At 45.6% G+C, this 15964-nt stretch overlaps 2 protein-coding genes across 2 annotated transcripts; both read left to right on the top strand.

The window, feature by feature from the left end:
• The first annotated feature begins 1452 nt into the window (after positions 1 to 1452).
• Positions 1453 to 2202, top strand: LOC116141348 (putative disease resistance protein RGA3). Its single transcript, XM_031426860.1, has one exon. The coding sequence runs from the start codon at positions 1453 to 1455 to the stop codon at positions 2200 to 2202; it is 750 nt and encodes a 249-aa protein (XP_031282720.1).
• A 405-nt stretch (positions 2203 to 2607) lies between these two features.
• Positions 2608 to 4921, top strand: LOC116141347 (probable disease resistance protein At4g19520). Its single transcript, XM_031426859.1, has 3 exons — positions 2608 to 2997; positions 3072 to 4799; positions 4889 to 4921. The coding sequence occupies exons 1-3, from the start codon at positions 2608 to 2610 to the stop codon at positions 4919 to 4921; spliced, it is 2151 nt and encodes a 716-aa protein (XP_031282719.1).
• Positions 4922 to 15964: the final 11043 nt, after the last annotated feature.

Here is a 15964-nt window from a genome sequence, read left to right as displayed (position 1 = left end):
TGGGAGGCTCTAGGAGGCTTTGATATGGTCATTTCTAACCATATTGATGGTCGAAAACAGCTATACCAGGCCAGATTTAGATCTGGCCATTTTCGGCCAGATCTCGCCATGGACCTAGCCGTTAATGACCAGATCTATTCCAAGCGGAATAGATCTGGCTTGATATGACTATTTTCGACCATCAATATAGCCAGAAATGGCCATATCCAAGCCTCGTGGTCACGGTGAGCTACTCACGACGACTTTCGAAGACTTTCGGCGGTGGTTTGCGGTGGTGACAGAGGATGGGAGTGATTTTGTTATAAATTAAAGTTTTATATAAACGGAGGTGTTTTAGCTAAATCTGAAATATTGAGAGTTAAAAAAATTATTCAAAAATTAATAATAAAAATAATATTATATTAATATCTAAAAAGAGGATAATTTAATAAATAAATAACATACCCACTAATTTATTCTCCCTAACCAAATATATTAATATAACATACCTGTCAATAAATTAAACAAAGTTTCCTAAAATTTATAATAATCATTAAGGTAATATAAGATTCCAATAATCCCGTAATCCAGTATTCTCGGGAGTAAAGACACCCTTAGTGCAATCTATAGTGCTTCCTCACTTTCTGCATGGGATCACTAACCTCCAAATGCGCGCTTGACTAGGTATACAGAGATGGTGACAGAAACAATAAAAAGACTAAGAATATATTTTTAAGCCGCCTGAGAAATATTTGTTCACTCTATTTCACTTTTCTTCATATTTTCAGAACTTCTTTCCGATAATTCCTTTGTTTTTCTGCAAAAAATACAAGAACTATGTCTATCATTGGAGAGGCCATTCTAAGTGTCTCCGTCGAGTTGCTGTTGAAGAAGTTGACTTCTGCTCAACTGCTACAGTTTGCACGCCAGGAACAAATCCAGGGTGATCTCATGAAGTGGGAGAGAATATTGTTGAAGATTCATGCAGTTCTTGAAGATGCAGAGGAGAAACAGACGACAAAGAAGTCTGTGAAGATCTGGCTCGGCGAGCTTCAGAACTTGGCTTTCGATGCGGAGGACATCTTGGATGAGTTTGAAACTGAAGCTTTGCGGAAGAAATTGTTGCTTGAACCTGAAGCTGAAATTGAAGGTAGAACAAGTATGGTACATAAACTTATTCCTTCTTGTTGCACCAGTTTGAGTCCAGGATCGAGTAAGTTCAATTCCATGGTGAGGTCCAAGATGGAGGAGATCTCTGTCAGATTGCAAGATATTGTATCAGAGAAAAACAACCTGGATTTGAATGAGAATTCAATGGGGAGGTCAGGGAAAGTTAGAGAGACCTTACCCACAACCTCTTTGGTGAATGAAGCAAAAGTTTATGGTAGGGATAGGGATAAGGAAGCAATTATACAATTGTTGTTGAGAAATGAAAATGTGTCTCACGGAGTCGATGTTATTCCTATCGTGGGTATGGGAGGTGTGGGCAAGACAACTCTCGCACAGCTTGTGTATAATGATGTCAGAGTGAAAGAGCATTTCGATCTTAGAGCTTGGGTTTGTGTTTCTGATGATTTTGATGTTGTTAGAGTAACAAAAACTATTCTAAGTTTCATTTCTGATGTGACTGTTGAGGATAGTGATCTAAATTTGCTTCAGGTGAAATTGAAGGAGAAACTATTTAGAAAGAAGTTTTTGTTTGTTTTGGATGACGTTTGGAGTGAGAATTATGATAATTGGGTTGTCCTATGTCGTCCATTTGAGGCAAGCTATCCAGGAAGTAGGATTATTTTGACAACTCGCAATCAAGGTGTTTCATCAATGGTGGCAACCCTTCCAACTTACCTGTTGAAAGAATTGTCAAATGATGATTGTTTGTGTGTGTTTACTCAACACGCATTGGGGATGCAAGATTTTAGCAAACACGGAAACTTGAAGAAAATTGGTGAGCATATAGTGAAAAGGTGCAATGGCTTGCCTTTGGTAGCAAGAACACTTGGTGGCTTGTTACGCGGTAAATATGATCCCAATGATTGGGAAGATATTTTATATAGTAAACTTTGGGATTTACCAGAAGAGGGGGGTGGCATTTTACCAGCTCTTAGATTAAGCTACCATTACCTTCCTCCACATTTGAAACTGTTGAAAGGTGATATCATGCTGGAAATGCAGAAAGGTGGCAGAATTTTGAACTGCAATTTAACGCCTGTTGATCTCCCGTAATTCATGCAGAAGCAGTTTTTTTGGTCACTGTGTTTGATTTGTTCAGTGACTTGTTTAGGTGTATTAAGTTTGGTTAAGTGTAGTTTCTCTCTTGCTTGTAAGTGTATTAGTAGGTGGAGTTAGTTTAAAATTTGAATTTTGAATTGTTTTAGTTGAAACAGTGACGTTGGCGTGTATATATTTTACCCCTGTTTTTTGAATCAAAAACAGAGTATTATTGCAGTCTTGAGTTTCTCTTTCGTTTTCTGTTTTTCTCTTTCGTTTGCATGCAAAACTAACAAATGGTATCAGAGCCTTAATTGATCTTAGAGAGCCTGATAATTAATCTTCTTTCTTCTCACTTTCAACCTCAGTTTCGTCACTCTCTTTGTCAAAAACTCAAAAAAAAAAAAACTTTCAGTTTCAATGGCACAACCTCCAGTTTCTCTCACACCTCCAGTCTTTAATGGCGATCAATACCACATGTGGGCAGTCAAGATGAAGGCATTCCTTCATGGACAGGGTCTGTGGCAGTACGTGGAAGAGAACCGTCAATTGCCTCCCTTGGGACCAAATCCCACCCTGAATCAAATCAGGATGCATGAAGAAGAGGCTGCTAAAGCACCGAGAGCTCTTTCTCATATTCATGCAGCAGTGACTGACCTTGTATTCACAAGGATCATGGCGTATGAAACACCAAAGGAAGCATGGGATAAGTTGAGAGAAGAGTATACGGGTAGTGATACAACAAGGGGCATGCAGGTGTTGAACCTGAGAAGAGAATTCGAGTTGCTGAAAATGCAAGAAACTGAAAAGGTAAGGGAGTATGTTGATAGATTAATGAGTGTAGTTAATAAAATTAGATTGCTTGGGGTGGAATTGACGGATAGAAGAATTGTGGAGAAAGTGTTAGTAAGCCTACCNAGCGTATGCAAGAATGGGAAGAATGGATTCCTTACGGCCCAAGTCTAGAAGCCGAAGGCTTCTCTCAGTTAAAAGAGCTTTTAATTGTAAACTGTTCTAAACTCGTAGGAAGATTGCCGGAATGTCTTCCTTCATTGGAGAAGCTTGTCGTTAGAAATTGTGAGAAATTGCTGGTGCCAGTTTCAGCTTTTCCTGCACTTTACAGGTTAGAAATTGATGGATGTAAAGAGATAGTTCAGAGAAGTGCAGCCAACCTGTCCTCACTAAGCTCGGTTGTTCTTTCTGATATTTCGAGTCAGGTGTTTGTAGAGCAGTTTATGCAACGGTTATCGAAAGTAGAACATCTAAAGATTGTTGGCTGCAAAGAGCTAACATTTCTATGGCAGAATGGAATTGGATTACTCCAAGCTATTAGCCCGCTTCATCGACTGGAAATAAAACAATGTCCCCAACTTCTTTCCATGGTCGCAGAAGAAGAAAATCGACAGCAGCAAGGGGTGGCTTGTAGTTGTAAACTACAATATCTGGAATTGAGCGATTGCAAATGCCTTGTGAAACTACCACAAGAATTGCACCGAATTAGTTCTCTTAGAAAGATATGTATATCAAACTGCCCCGAACTTGTTTCTTTTCCAGAGACTGGCCTTCCTTTGCAGCTAAGATTCATTGAAATTGGCGGATGCAAAGCACTTAAATCCTTACCTGGGGCATGGATGAGTACCACCACCACCACATATCTTGAAAGTTTGTCTATCAAATATTGTGGTTCTTTGCTATATGTTGCCAGAATTCAGCTACCTATGAGTCTAAAGAGACTTGAGATTACATCCTGCCATAATTTACGGTCTCTGATCGATAACGATGAAGCTCCAATAATTTGCAGCTCTTCTCTCGAGTACTTGGATACTAGAGATTGTTCATCTCTCACTTACTTGTGGCCGAAAAGGGAGTTACCTGTCACACTTCAACATATCAAGGTTGTCAAATGTTCGAAGCTGGAGTCCATAGCTGAAAGATTTGAGAGTAACGCATCTCTTGAAAGTATTAAGATTTCGCAGTGCGAAAATCTGAAACTTCTACCTGATGATCTGCACAAACTCTGCCATCTGTCAAAGATTTTTATAAGCCTTTGTCCGAATCTTGTTTCCTTTCCAGAAGGAGGGTTGTATTGCAAAAACCTGACAGAAATATGCATGATTGGGTGTGAGAAACTGGTGGCCCTGCCCAATGTCATCCACAATCTGACCTCTCTTCAACATTTGAAGATAAAAAGATGTCCAGCCATTGTCTCCTTCCCTGAGAATGGCTTTCCCACCAACCTAAAATTACTTGAAATTGAAGATCTCAGGATCCTGAAGCAATTCTTTGATTGGGGATTGCTCAGACTCACCTCTCTTACACGACTCTTCATCAGCGGTGGATGCTCCGACTTGGTTTCCTTTCCACAGGTTCCGACCTCTCTAACCGCCTTATACATCAGGAACTTTCCGAATTTGGAATTCATATCCTTTTCTGATCAAACCTTCTCTTACTTGGAAGAACTATATCTCCTCGACTGCCCCAAGCTCAAATCGTTTCCAGAAAAGGGCTTGTCTCGCTCCCTTTCGCAACTATACATCTTCCAATGTCCTCTGCTAGAACAAAAGTGTAAAAAGGGTAGTAAATATTGGTCCAAGATTGCTCACGTCCCTTGCGTTCGCATAAATAACAAATTGCTCATTTAACAATAATGTCCAAGAAGACTGCAACCACAACTTTACTGGTAATGATTTTGGTGTTTCAGGTGTCGAAGTTGCTTCGACAGTTTGAAGTTTGAAGTTTGGATCAGGAACAGGAACCCTGCATGCACAATCTAACCTCTCTTCAATCTTTGGCGATAAAGAGATGTTTAGGTATTGTGTCATTCCCTGAAAATGGTTTTCCCACAAACCTTACATCACTTGGAATAGAAGATCTTAAGATATGTAAGCCATGTTCGAGTGGGGGTTGCACAGACTCATCTCTCTTAGAAGACCCTGCATTAACGGAGGATGTTCAGACGTGGTGTCTCTTCCACAGGTTCCCACCTCTCTAAATTTTCCGAATTTGGAAAGCCGATCCTCATTGTTACAGATTCCTTCCTTGAAAGAGCTATATCTCTTGGATTGTCCTAAGCTCAAATCCTTTCCAGAGAAGGGCCTGCCTCGCTCACTTTTGGCAGCTCCGTATCATCAACTGTCTCTGCTAAACCAGAAATCGCAAAAGCATAGAGGACAATATCGCCGTATGATTCCCCCATTCCTTTCGTCTTCATATATTGACCCTTACCATCAGTTTTCGATTCTTCTCCACACCAAGAAGACAGCAACGAGGCCCTTTCAATTTGTTCATAAAGGTAGAGTTCTTTGAATTTAGGAGCGAACGTTGAACAATATTAAAAATTTGATTATTTTTAACTATTAACTTGAGAGAATGAACTTCAATACAAGTTTAACAGAATTGCAAAGGATTTTCAAGTGATGTAGTGGTTTGTATGTGACCTTTATGCTGTAGTCTGTGTTCATTCATTAATTTTTTTCTTGTTATGGCTTTGAACAACTCAGTATGCTTGAGTTCTTTTGACATCTATTTCTTTTTTTTCCTCTATATCGAAGAAAAGCTAGCAATTGAAGGTTTGGAACTGTTGTTATGTCCCACATCGATTTAATTGTCGTTTGTTATGATGCATGAAGTGTTGGAGTCCACCCCCCCCCCCCCCCCTCCCCCCCCTCTCTTGATTTAGCTTTTGGGAGTAAGTTCTGCCTAAGTTCACTTTATCATAGTATCAAGCTATGTTTGTTTCTCTCCCCTCTTTATTTGTCTTATGATAAGTTATATTTTGTTGTTACTCTCTGATGTTACGCTAATAGTTTGTATTTTCGTAACATGCAAGAATGATGTCCTTTCATTTTGGATTTTCAAAGGCAAATATATTGTCATATGGTCAACATTCTAATAATCGGCTTTACCGCAGCTGTACTAATATCATACTACTCGTTTGTGCTATGTTCCCCTGTGTATCATGTGCTAACATAGGCGTGGTACACCTGCCCATTATCCAATCTGCCTCCCTCAAGGGAGGTTAAAAGATTCCACATTAATCCTCACCGGAAGAAATGCTGCCCACCCAGAGAAACACTGGGGCGTCCGAGGGTCTCCTTATGCATACATGGCGATGCCTAGGAGGGACAACTCGCCCTCTTACACGAGGCGCTGCTTTCAGACTTACTCTACATTTCGGATCGGATCCTGGCCATCTGACGAGGGGTACAGCACTCGCATCTAAACGTAACGTCCGTCTCGCGCACGAGAGTTCCCTCTCCGCCTCTCAATCGTCGCCTTTCCACTGTTCCGCGGGCTCATCAAAGGGGCAGCGTCCTCGTGCCCTGACGTGCGCATTGGCTAAGTGCCTTTCTTTGGATCAACTTTCTCAAATTCCTTGGAAGAATATATCTTTCGATTGCCCGAAGCTCAAATTGTTTCCAGAAAAGGCCGTCTAGCTCACTTTGCAGCTATACATCTCCATTCATCTCTAGAACAGAAGTACAAAAAGTATAACGCTTGATTGCTCACATTCATTGCTTTCGCATAAATAACAGATTGCTCTTTTTAACAATAACTCAAGAAGAATGCACCACAACTTTACTGTTATTGTTTTAAAGTTTCAGGTGTCAAAGTTGCTCTGTCGGTTTTTAAAGTTTTGGATCAGGAACAGGAACCCTTTCTTTGTCGATGCTGGAAATGGAGAGTGAGCTTCAGGAAATAGAGTCATACTACGAGAAAGGCCAGCCATCCGGGATTGAAAAGATTATGAATGCAGAGTAAGAAGTTTAACAAATACCAAAACACAGAAGCCCACTTCAGAGGACACTAGACATGAAAGAATGCAACTTCTTGATCCAAAATTGCATCGTTTCAGTAGATTTCAGCCATTTTCAAGATTTCTCATAAACTTGTAAATTAAAAGGCTAATTCTGACTTTTTTTTTTTTTTTTTTTTTTTTTAACCAAGGTATTCAGTTAGTTTACCTGTATTTTGACTATTTAGTTTACCTGTATTTTGATTAATTCGTAGAGGATGTTCGCTTGGCAACTCATTGTTACGGCCCCACATTTAAATCACGGATGCTCATCTTGTGAATCGAACATGCATCTATCGACATTATTTCCAATTCACCTTAACCATATACTTAGTCTAAAATTCCTGATTATTCAAAATTATTAAAAACTCCTGATATTTATATAAAAAAAAAAAAAAACCTTGCATAGGAAGTGTTTGATGCTGGTTTTCGGCACCAACCAATTGTCACGTGGGTATCACTATTTGATGAATTAATACACGTGATAATGGATATATAGTGAAATAAATGCAAAGAAGACGTTTAAAGTGTTCGGATGCTGAGGTAGCAGTCCTACTCCACTGATTGTATTATATTAGTGTGGTCAGGTCGCGAAGCGGACTGACGTACATAAGAGTTATGAAAAGTAAGTGTCTTTTTACAAGAGAGAGAGTTGTTTTCTGTAAAGAATGGCCGATCCCCTTAATGGAAGGTCTTTTTCATTTTATATCAAATTGAAGCGTGTAATCATCATTAAATCCATGGGTTGGTGTGTGTCAGGATATAATCCGGCTTTAACGTCCCATTTTCCTTTTTCCAAGCTGACTTCGCCCGACTTGCTGCAGAGGAATGGACGCGTGTGAGCTCCATATTATTTGCAGGTCTGACGTGTGCGTGTTGCCCTGACGGGAGCAGGTCACCCTTGACGTGACTTTCCCACGTCAGCCCTTTATTTTCCCGGGCATAACAGAGCCCCCCTAGTTTTAAGGTTTGTGGAACGAGCCTTGGAACTCAAGTCACACTGGAGGCTTTGGTCGCTCCGACCTGGATGGGGTGAGCTCGTCTCAAGACTCGCACGAACAGATCTCGCGCGATCCCTTGCCTAAGCGACCTGACAATCTTCATCCTAGCGACCTGGACTTGACGGACCTCCTTTCTGTACCTTTGAGGTTCAACGACCCTGCTCTGCGCTGTCAGGCGCTCTGCATGCGTTACAGCGCTTGTCAGACACATTAAATGCGTGGTATGATGACCCGACGCCGTTTTGACGGCATTGACTGTGTAACCATTTGAAACGACAACCCTTATTACAGCATTTAATGCGACGTGGGTTTGAGACGACGCCCCTTTTCAACGGCATTTAATGCGACTGTGGGCGCATTTAATGCGGAGAGAGAGAACTGTCGTTTCGGTTCCAAGGGGGGTAACCGTCGATTCGCAATCCATATAAAACTTTGTATTTTTCAGATGAGGTCACCGAGATTTCTTTCGCTTCGAGTGATAAACTTTGGCAAACCCAGAATCATTCTCTCCCGATCGGCGCTTTTCAGCAACCAGGACGATGTTTGGCCCCGGCCCCATATACCACGAGTAAGTTCTCCCCTTTTTTTTTTTTTTTTTTTTGCATTGGTTTGGTTGAACCACGCGTTGGGTCTTCCGGTGTTTCACCGGAGTCGCGACGCCGTTATTGATTCGAGCCGTGGATGGCACTTGAATCACCGCTAGGTTAGTATTTGTCCCTTGCCGCCGCACGGGACAAACACAAAGCCTAATGACCGTGTCTTCGATGTTGCAGACTGGAATGGAACCGTCAACATCCATGCCAGAGGAAGGAGCCAGCTCGTCCTCGCGGGGAGCCCCGAGGACGAGCTCTCATGTCTATTCGGTTCTCACCTCCGAGGAATATGCTAAATAAAGAGGCATTCGACATCCGCTCGGAGGTGTTCCTCGACTACACTAGGCCGTCACGGCGCCCGGCTGATGGCCTTGCCGCGATCTCTGAAGATCTTCAAGGTTGAAGGGAGGATTCCCTTCCATCCTTTCATCAGGTCGTCCTGGATCATTTCGGGATCGCACCAATGCGTTGACGCCAAACGCGTATGTCATCGCTGTCGCGATTTACATCGCGTGCGTGCGAAAACGCGCTTGGGAGAGCCATCACCAGTGGAGCTCGGCGTCGCCTACTACCTGAAGAAGAGTAGGGACAATGATTTGTACTATTTGTCTCGGCGACCTACCATTACCGCGGGGATACCAGCTATCCCAGCAATGCGGGGCCTCACGAGACAAAGTTTTTTTTTCTTTTATAACGGTCACTGCCATTTTCAGGATCCAAGTAGTTTTCCTTTCGCTGGTTCGTTTCTGCTCGCACATCATTAGTAACGACCTGTTTCTTTTGCAGTTAATAGAACGACCAGCCAAGACTTACTTGCCGACCCAAACAGGCTCGTACTTTCGGTGTATTGACGAGGAACAACGGGACGCGGGAAGCTTGTGACAACCGCGAACCTGCGGAAGTACGATTTTTTCACCGACAAGCGTCGTTTAGAACCCTAGAAGGAAGTTATGCTGACCCCTTTCTGGTCGTAGAATAAATTCCCTTACCGACGAGCTTAAATACAGAGACCATGCCCCCAAAGGAGTCCGGGCAGTCCCGCCGAGCACCATTTGTTTCCTCGATTGAGGAGTGAGAGGGCGGCCGAAGCGGCCCGTGCTATTCCGGCACAACCGCTGCGAGCTTCTGCGCCTTCGCAGCCCCGCCCTGCTAAGAGCGACCAGGATAGAACAGGTCGCTCGGGCACCTTCTGCTCGCCCCAGACGGAAGGCTCCGGCCCAAAGGTCCAAGAAGAAAACAGGTCCAGGTCGAAGAGTCTGAGACCGAATCCGAGGAGGAGCCTCTAAGGACGCGCAAAGAATCGAGGAGGTCGGGCAAAGAGCCCGCGAGCGGGCGGTGACTGGCGACAAGGCAAAGGACGCGCCTGTTCTGGACTCGTTGGGGAGTCTGCCCGAGTACCTGCAGCCATTGTCTATGGCCTGCTCGAGTGCGAGCTATCAAGTCGTACGGCGAATTTGCAGACACAGGGCGACGACCTGATGGCCACGTCATTCCAGCATCTGAGCAAGGTAACCAGCTGTACTTGAAATTTCATTTTGGTTTATTTCTAACTCGTATCCTGCTCGCAGGGTTCTTGCGATAGATGTCCATGAAGAGACCGGCTGGGGGCCGCAAGGGACAAGCGACCTGCAAGGAGGTCGCGAAGCTGAAGCAAGTTTGGAGTCCGTTGAGGCGGGAAGAACCCAAGCGTTCGTTGCAGCGAATAGGTATCTGAACCAAAGGATGCTGCTCAGCGAACAGTGGACTTCCAAGGGCGGACTCGATCGACGTGCAGAGGAAGTTAGAGAACTTCAAAGGACAACCGCCAGGCTCTCTAGGGAGGTCGGAGAAAAGGACCAGGAGCTTCAGGCGACCTTCGCGCGGGCTCAGCGAGCTGAAGAAGATAGGCAGGCCTCCGAGCAGAAAGGCTAGCTCTTGAGGCCGAGCTCCAGGAGAGTGGCAGAGTCGCTTCTCTGACCATGTAAATACAAATCGTCCGAGGAGATGGAGGAGAGGAGGAGAAGCTGCAGACTGGCATCGGGTCCCTACACCCTGCGAGCGGGAACCCGGATTTGGACACATCCGACCTCCCGAGGTTGGCAGGCGACCTTACGATCATGGCCGAGAGGACGACCAGGCTGCCGCGGCCGCCCAGGGACCCGACCAGGCATGTGTGCTCTGGCTCGAAGGATCTTCCCGACCAGCCTTAGGCGTAATGAGTTTCCTTGTTGTAATCGGTTTTTTGGACTCTTTTTGTTTGTAAATGAATGAAATCATCTTTTCATTTGCAATTCGCTCTTTTCATATATTGTGTTTACAATTTACAATTTGCGATTTACATAGGCATTGTTTATCTAATTTTTTACATGCGAACAGAACACATACGAACTGTTTTAAGCGAACAAAGTAATACTTAAAAAGAAATTAACAAAAAAAATGAGAGCTGAGTTCAGGATTACTGATAGTACGGCCAGAGGTGCTCGGCATTCCAAGCTCGGGGTACTTTGGAACCGTTCAATCTTTTGAGATGGTAAGTCCCCGGTCTGATCACTTTGTTGACCCGGTATGGACCTTCCCAGTTAGGTCCTAGTACCCCGGCACTCGGCTCTCTGGTTCCGAGGAGAACTTCCTTTAGCACAAGGTCTCCGACCTGGAAGTCTCTCCACTTGACCTTTGAGTCGAAGAATCTTTTTGCTCGCTGCTGGTAGGCTGCTATCCTTAGCGAAGCCTTGCTGCGGTGCTCTTCAACCAGATCCAAACTTGCTCTCATTAGTGCTTCGTTTTCGTGCTCACTGTACAAGTCCCTCCGAAGAGACCCAGTTCCGACCTCTACAGGGATCATCGCTTCGCAGCCATAGGCTAACGAAAATGGGGTTTCCGAGGTGGAGGTCCTTGGAGTTGTCCTGTACGCCCACAAGACTTTAGGGAGGTCGTCAGCCCAATTTCCTTTGGCTGCCCCGAGCTTGGCTTTCAGAGTGTGCTTGATAGTCTTGTTGACTGCTTCAACTTGGCCATTCGCCTGTGGTCTGGCGACTGAGGCAAATTTTTTATGGATGCCCAGCTCGTCGCAGAACTGCCTGAACTCCTCATTATCGAATTGCTTTCCATTATCTGAGATGAGGGTGTGCGGAATTCCGTAGCGGCACACTATGTTCTTGAAAACGAAGTCTTTCAGCTTTCTGGTCGTGATTGCGGCTAGTGGTTCGGCTTCGACCCATTTTGTGAAATAATCTACCGCGGTGAAAAAACCTTGCATAGGAAGGTGTTGATGCTGGTTTTCGGCACACACCAATGTCCTGTCGGGGGTATCACTATTTGATGAATTAATACCACTATGTAATGTGATAATGAAGTGAAATAAATGCAAAGAAGACGTTTAAAGTGGTTCGGATGCTGAGGTAGCAAGTCCTACGTCCACTGATTTGTATTGATATTAGTGTGGGTCAGGTCGCGAAGCGGATGACGTAAATAAGAGTTATGAAAAGTAAGTGTTTTTACAAGAGAGAGAGTTTGTTTTCTGTAAAGAATGGCGAATCCCCTTAATGGAGAGGTCTTTTTCATTTTATATCAAATTGAAGCGTTGTAATCATCATTAATCCATGGGTTGGTGTGATTGTCAGGATATAATCCGGCTTTAGTCCCATTTCCTTTTCCAAGCTGACTTCGCACGACTTGCTGCAGAGGGAGATGGACGCGTGTGAAGCTCCATATTATTTGCAGGTCTGACGTGTGCGTGTGCCCTGACGGGAGCAGGTCACCCGACGTGACTTTCCCACGTCAGCCCTTATTTTCCCGGGGATAACAGAAGGCCCCTAGTTTTTAAGGTTTGTGGAACGAGCCTGGAAACATAAGTCACACTGGAGGCTTGGTCGCTCCGACCTGGATGGGGTGAGCTGCTCAAGACTCGCAAGCGAACGATCGAGTCGCGGATCCCTTGCCTAAGCGACCTGACAATCTTCATCCTAGCGACCTGGACTCGGACGACGCTCCTTTCTGTACCTTTGAGGTTCAACGAACTGGCTTGCGCTGTCAGGCGCTCGATGCAGGTTACAGCGCTTGTCGACACATTAAATGCGTGGTATGATGACCCGACGCCGTTTTGACGGCATTGATGTGTAACACATTTGAAACGACAACCCTTATACAGCATTTAATGCGACGTGGTTTGAGACGACGCCCTTTTCACGGCATTTATGCGACGTGGGGCGCATTTAATGCGGAGAGAGAGAGAACTGTCGTTTCGGTTCCAAGGGGGGGTAACCGTCGATTCGCAATCCATATAAAAACTTTGTATTTTTCGATGAGGTCACCGAGATTTCTTTCTGCTCGAGTGATAAACTTTGGCAAACCCAGAATCATTCTCTCCCGATCGGCGCTTTTCAGGCAACCAGGACGAGGTTGCCCGGCCCATATACCACAGAGTAATTCTCTCCCTTTTTTTTTTTTTTTTTTTGCATTGGTTTGGTTGAACCACGGCGTTGGGTCTTCGGTGTTTCACCGGAGTCGCGACGCCGTTATTGGATTCGAGCCGGGATGGCAGCTGAATCACCGCTAGGTTTTAAGTATTGTCCCTTGCCGCGCACGGGACAAACACAAAGGCCTAAATGGACGTGTCTGTCGATGTTGCAGACTGGAATGGAACCGTCAACATCCAGGCCAGAGGAAGGAGCCAGCTCGTCCTCGGGGGAGCTCCGAGGGACGCAGCTCTCGATGTCTATCGGTTCTCACCTCCGAGGAATATGCTAGAATAAAGGGCAGTTCGACATCCGCTCGGAGGTGTTCCTCGATACACTAGGCCGTCACGGCGCCCGGGTGATGGCCTTGCCGCGATTCTCTGAAGAGATCTTCAAGGGTGAAGGGAGGATTCCTTCCATCCTTTCATCAGGTCGGTTCTGGATCATTTCGGGATCGCACCAATGCAAGTTGACGCCAAACGCGTATGTCATCGCTGTCGCGCGGTACATCGCGTGCTGTGGCGAAAACGGCTGGGAGAGCCATCAGCAGTGGAGCTCGGCGTCGCCTACTACCTGAAGAAGAGTAGGGACAATGATTTGTACTATTTGTCTCGGCGAGCGACCTACCAGTACCGGGGATACACAGTATCCCAGCAATGCGGGGGCCTACGAGACAAAGTTTTTCTTTTTTTTTTATAACGGTCACTGCCATTTTCAGGATCAAGTAGGTTTCCTTTCGCTGGGTTCGTTATCTGCTCGCACGATCATTAGTAACGACCTGTTTCTTTTGCAGTTAATAGAACGACCAGCCAAGACTTACTTGCCGACCCAAACAGGCTCGTATCTTTCGGGGTATTGGACGAGGAACAACGGGACGCGAGGAGGAGCTTGTGACAACCGCGAACCTGCGGAAGTACGATTTTTCACGACAAGGCGTCGTTAGAACCCTAGAAGGTAAGTTATGCTGACCCATTCTGGTGTAGAATAAATTCCCTTACCGACGAGCTTAAATACAGAGACCATGCCCCCAAAGGAGTCCGGGCAGTCCCGCCGAGCACCATTGTTTCCCTCGATTGAGGAGTGAGAGGCGGCCGAAGCGGCCCGTGCTATTCCGGCACAACCGCTGGCGAGCTTCTGCGCCTTCGCAGCCCCGCCCTGCATAAGAGGCGACCAGGATAGAACAGGTCGCTCGGGCACCTTCTGCTCGCCCAGACGGAAGGCTCCGGCCCAAAGGTCCAAGAAGAGAAACAGGTCCAGGTCGAAGAGTCTGAGACCGAATCCGAGGAGGAGCCTCAAGGACGCGCAAAGAATCGAGGGAGTCGGGCAAAAGAGCCCGCAGCGAGGCGGGTGAACTGGCGACAAGGCAAAGGACGCGCGTTCTGGACTCGTTGGGGGAGTCTGCCGAGTACCTGCAGCCAATTGTCTATGGCCGCTCGAGTGCGAGCTATCGAAGTCGTACGGGAATTTGCAGACACAGGCACGACCTGATGGCCACGTCATTCCAGCATCTATGAGCAGGTAAACCGCTGTACTTGAAATTTCATTTGGTTATTTCTAACTCAGATCCTGCTCGCCAGGGGTTGCTTGCGATGAGGATGTCCATGGAGAAGACGCGGCTGGGGGCCGCAAAGGGGACAAGCGACCTGCAGGAGGAGGGCGCGAAGCTGAAGCAAAGTTTGGAGTCGTTGAGGCGGAGAGAACCCAAGCGGTCGATGCAGCGAATAGGTATCTGAACACAAAAGGATGCTGCTCAGCGAACAGTGGACTTCCAGAGGCGGAGCTCGATCGACGTGCAGAGGAAGTTAGAGAACTTCAAAGGACAACCGCCAGGCTCTCTAGGGAGGTCGGAGAAAAGGACCAGGAGCTTCAGGCGACCTTCGCGCGGGCTCAGCGAGCTGAAGAAGATAGGCAGGCCTCCGAGAGGAAAGGCTAGCTCTTGAGGCGAGCTCCAGGAGAGTCGGGCGAGAGTCGCTTCTCTGACCGATGAAATACAGAATCAGTCGAGGAGATGGAGGAGAAGGAGGAGAAGGCTGCAGACTGGCAATCGGGTCATCTAAACCTGCGAGCGAGGAACACCGGATTTGGACACATCCGACCTCGGAGGGTTGGCAGGCGACCTTACGGATCATGGCGAGGAGGACGACCAGGCGCGCGGCCGCCCAGGGACCCGACCAGGCAGGTGGCTCTGGCTCGAAGGATCTTCCCGACCAGCCTTAGGCGTAAGAGTTGTCCTTGTGTAATCGGGTTTTTGGACTCTTTTGTTGTTGTAATGAATGAAATCATCTTTTCAATTTGCAATTCGTCTTTTTATATATTGTGTGTACAATTTACAATTTGCGATTACATAGGCAATTGTGTCTAAGGTTCCCACCTCTCTAAATTTTCCGAATTTGGAAAGCCGATCCTCCATTGATTAAAGATTCACTTCCTTGGAAGAGCTATATCTCTTGGATTGTCCTAAGCTCAAATCCTTTCCAGAGAAGGGCCTGCCTCGCTCACTTTTGCAGCTCCGTATCATCAATTGTCCTCTGCTAAACCAGAAATGCAAAAAGCATAGAGGACAATATCGCCGTATGATTGCCCCCATTCCTTACGTCTTCATATATTGACCCTCACCATCAGTTTCCGATTCTTCTCCACACCAAGAAGACAGCAACGAGGCCCTTTCAAATTTGTTCATAAAGGTAGAAGTTCTTTGAATTTAGGAGCAAACGTTGAACAATATATAACAAATTTGATTATTTTTAACTTTGAAGAATGAACTTCAATACAAGTTAACAGAATTGCAGAGGATTTTCAAAGTGATGTAGTAGTTTGTATGTGACCTTTATGCTGTAGATCTGTGTTCATTCATTAATTTTTTGTTCTTGTTATGGCTTGAACAACTCAGTAATGCTTGAGTTTCTTTGACATCTATTTCTTTTTTTTCCTCTATATCGAAGAAAAGCTAGCAAT

This window comes from Pistacia vera, unplaced genomic scaffold (genome assembly GCF_008641045.1).
Source record: "Pistacia vera cultivar Batoury unplaced genomic scaffold, PisVer_v2 Contig398, whole genome shotgun sequence".
Taxonomy (NCBI): Eukaryota; Viridiplantae; Streptophyta; class Magnoliopsida; order Sapindales; family Anacardiaceae; genus Pistacia; species Pistacia vera.
Note: the sequence above shows the minus strand (reverse complement) of the source record. Positions and strands in the feature narration are given on the sequence as shown.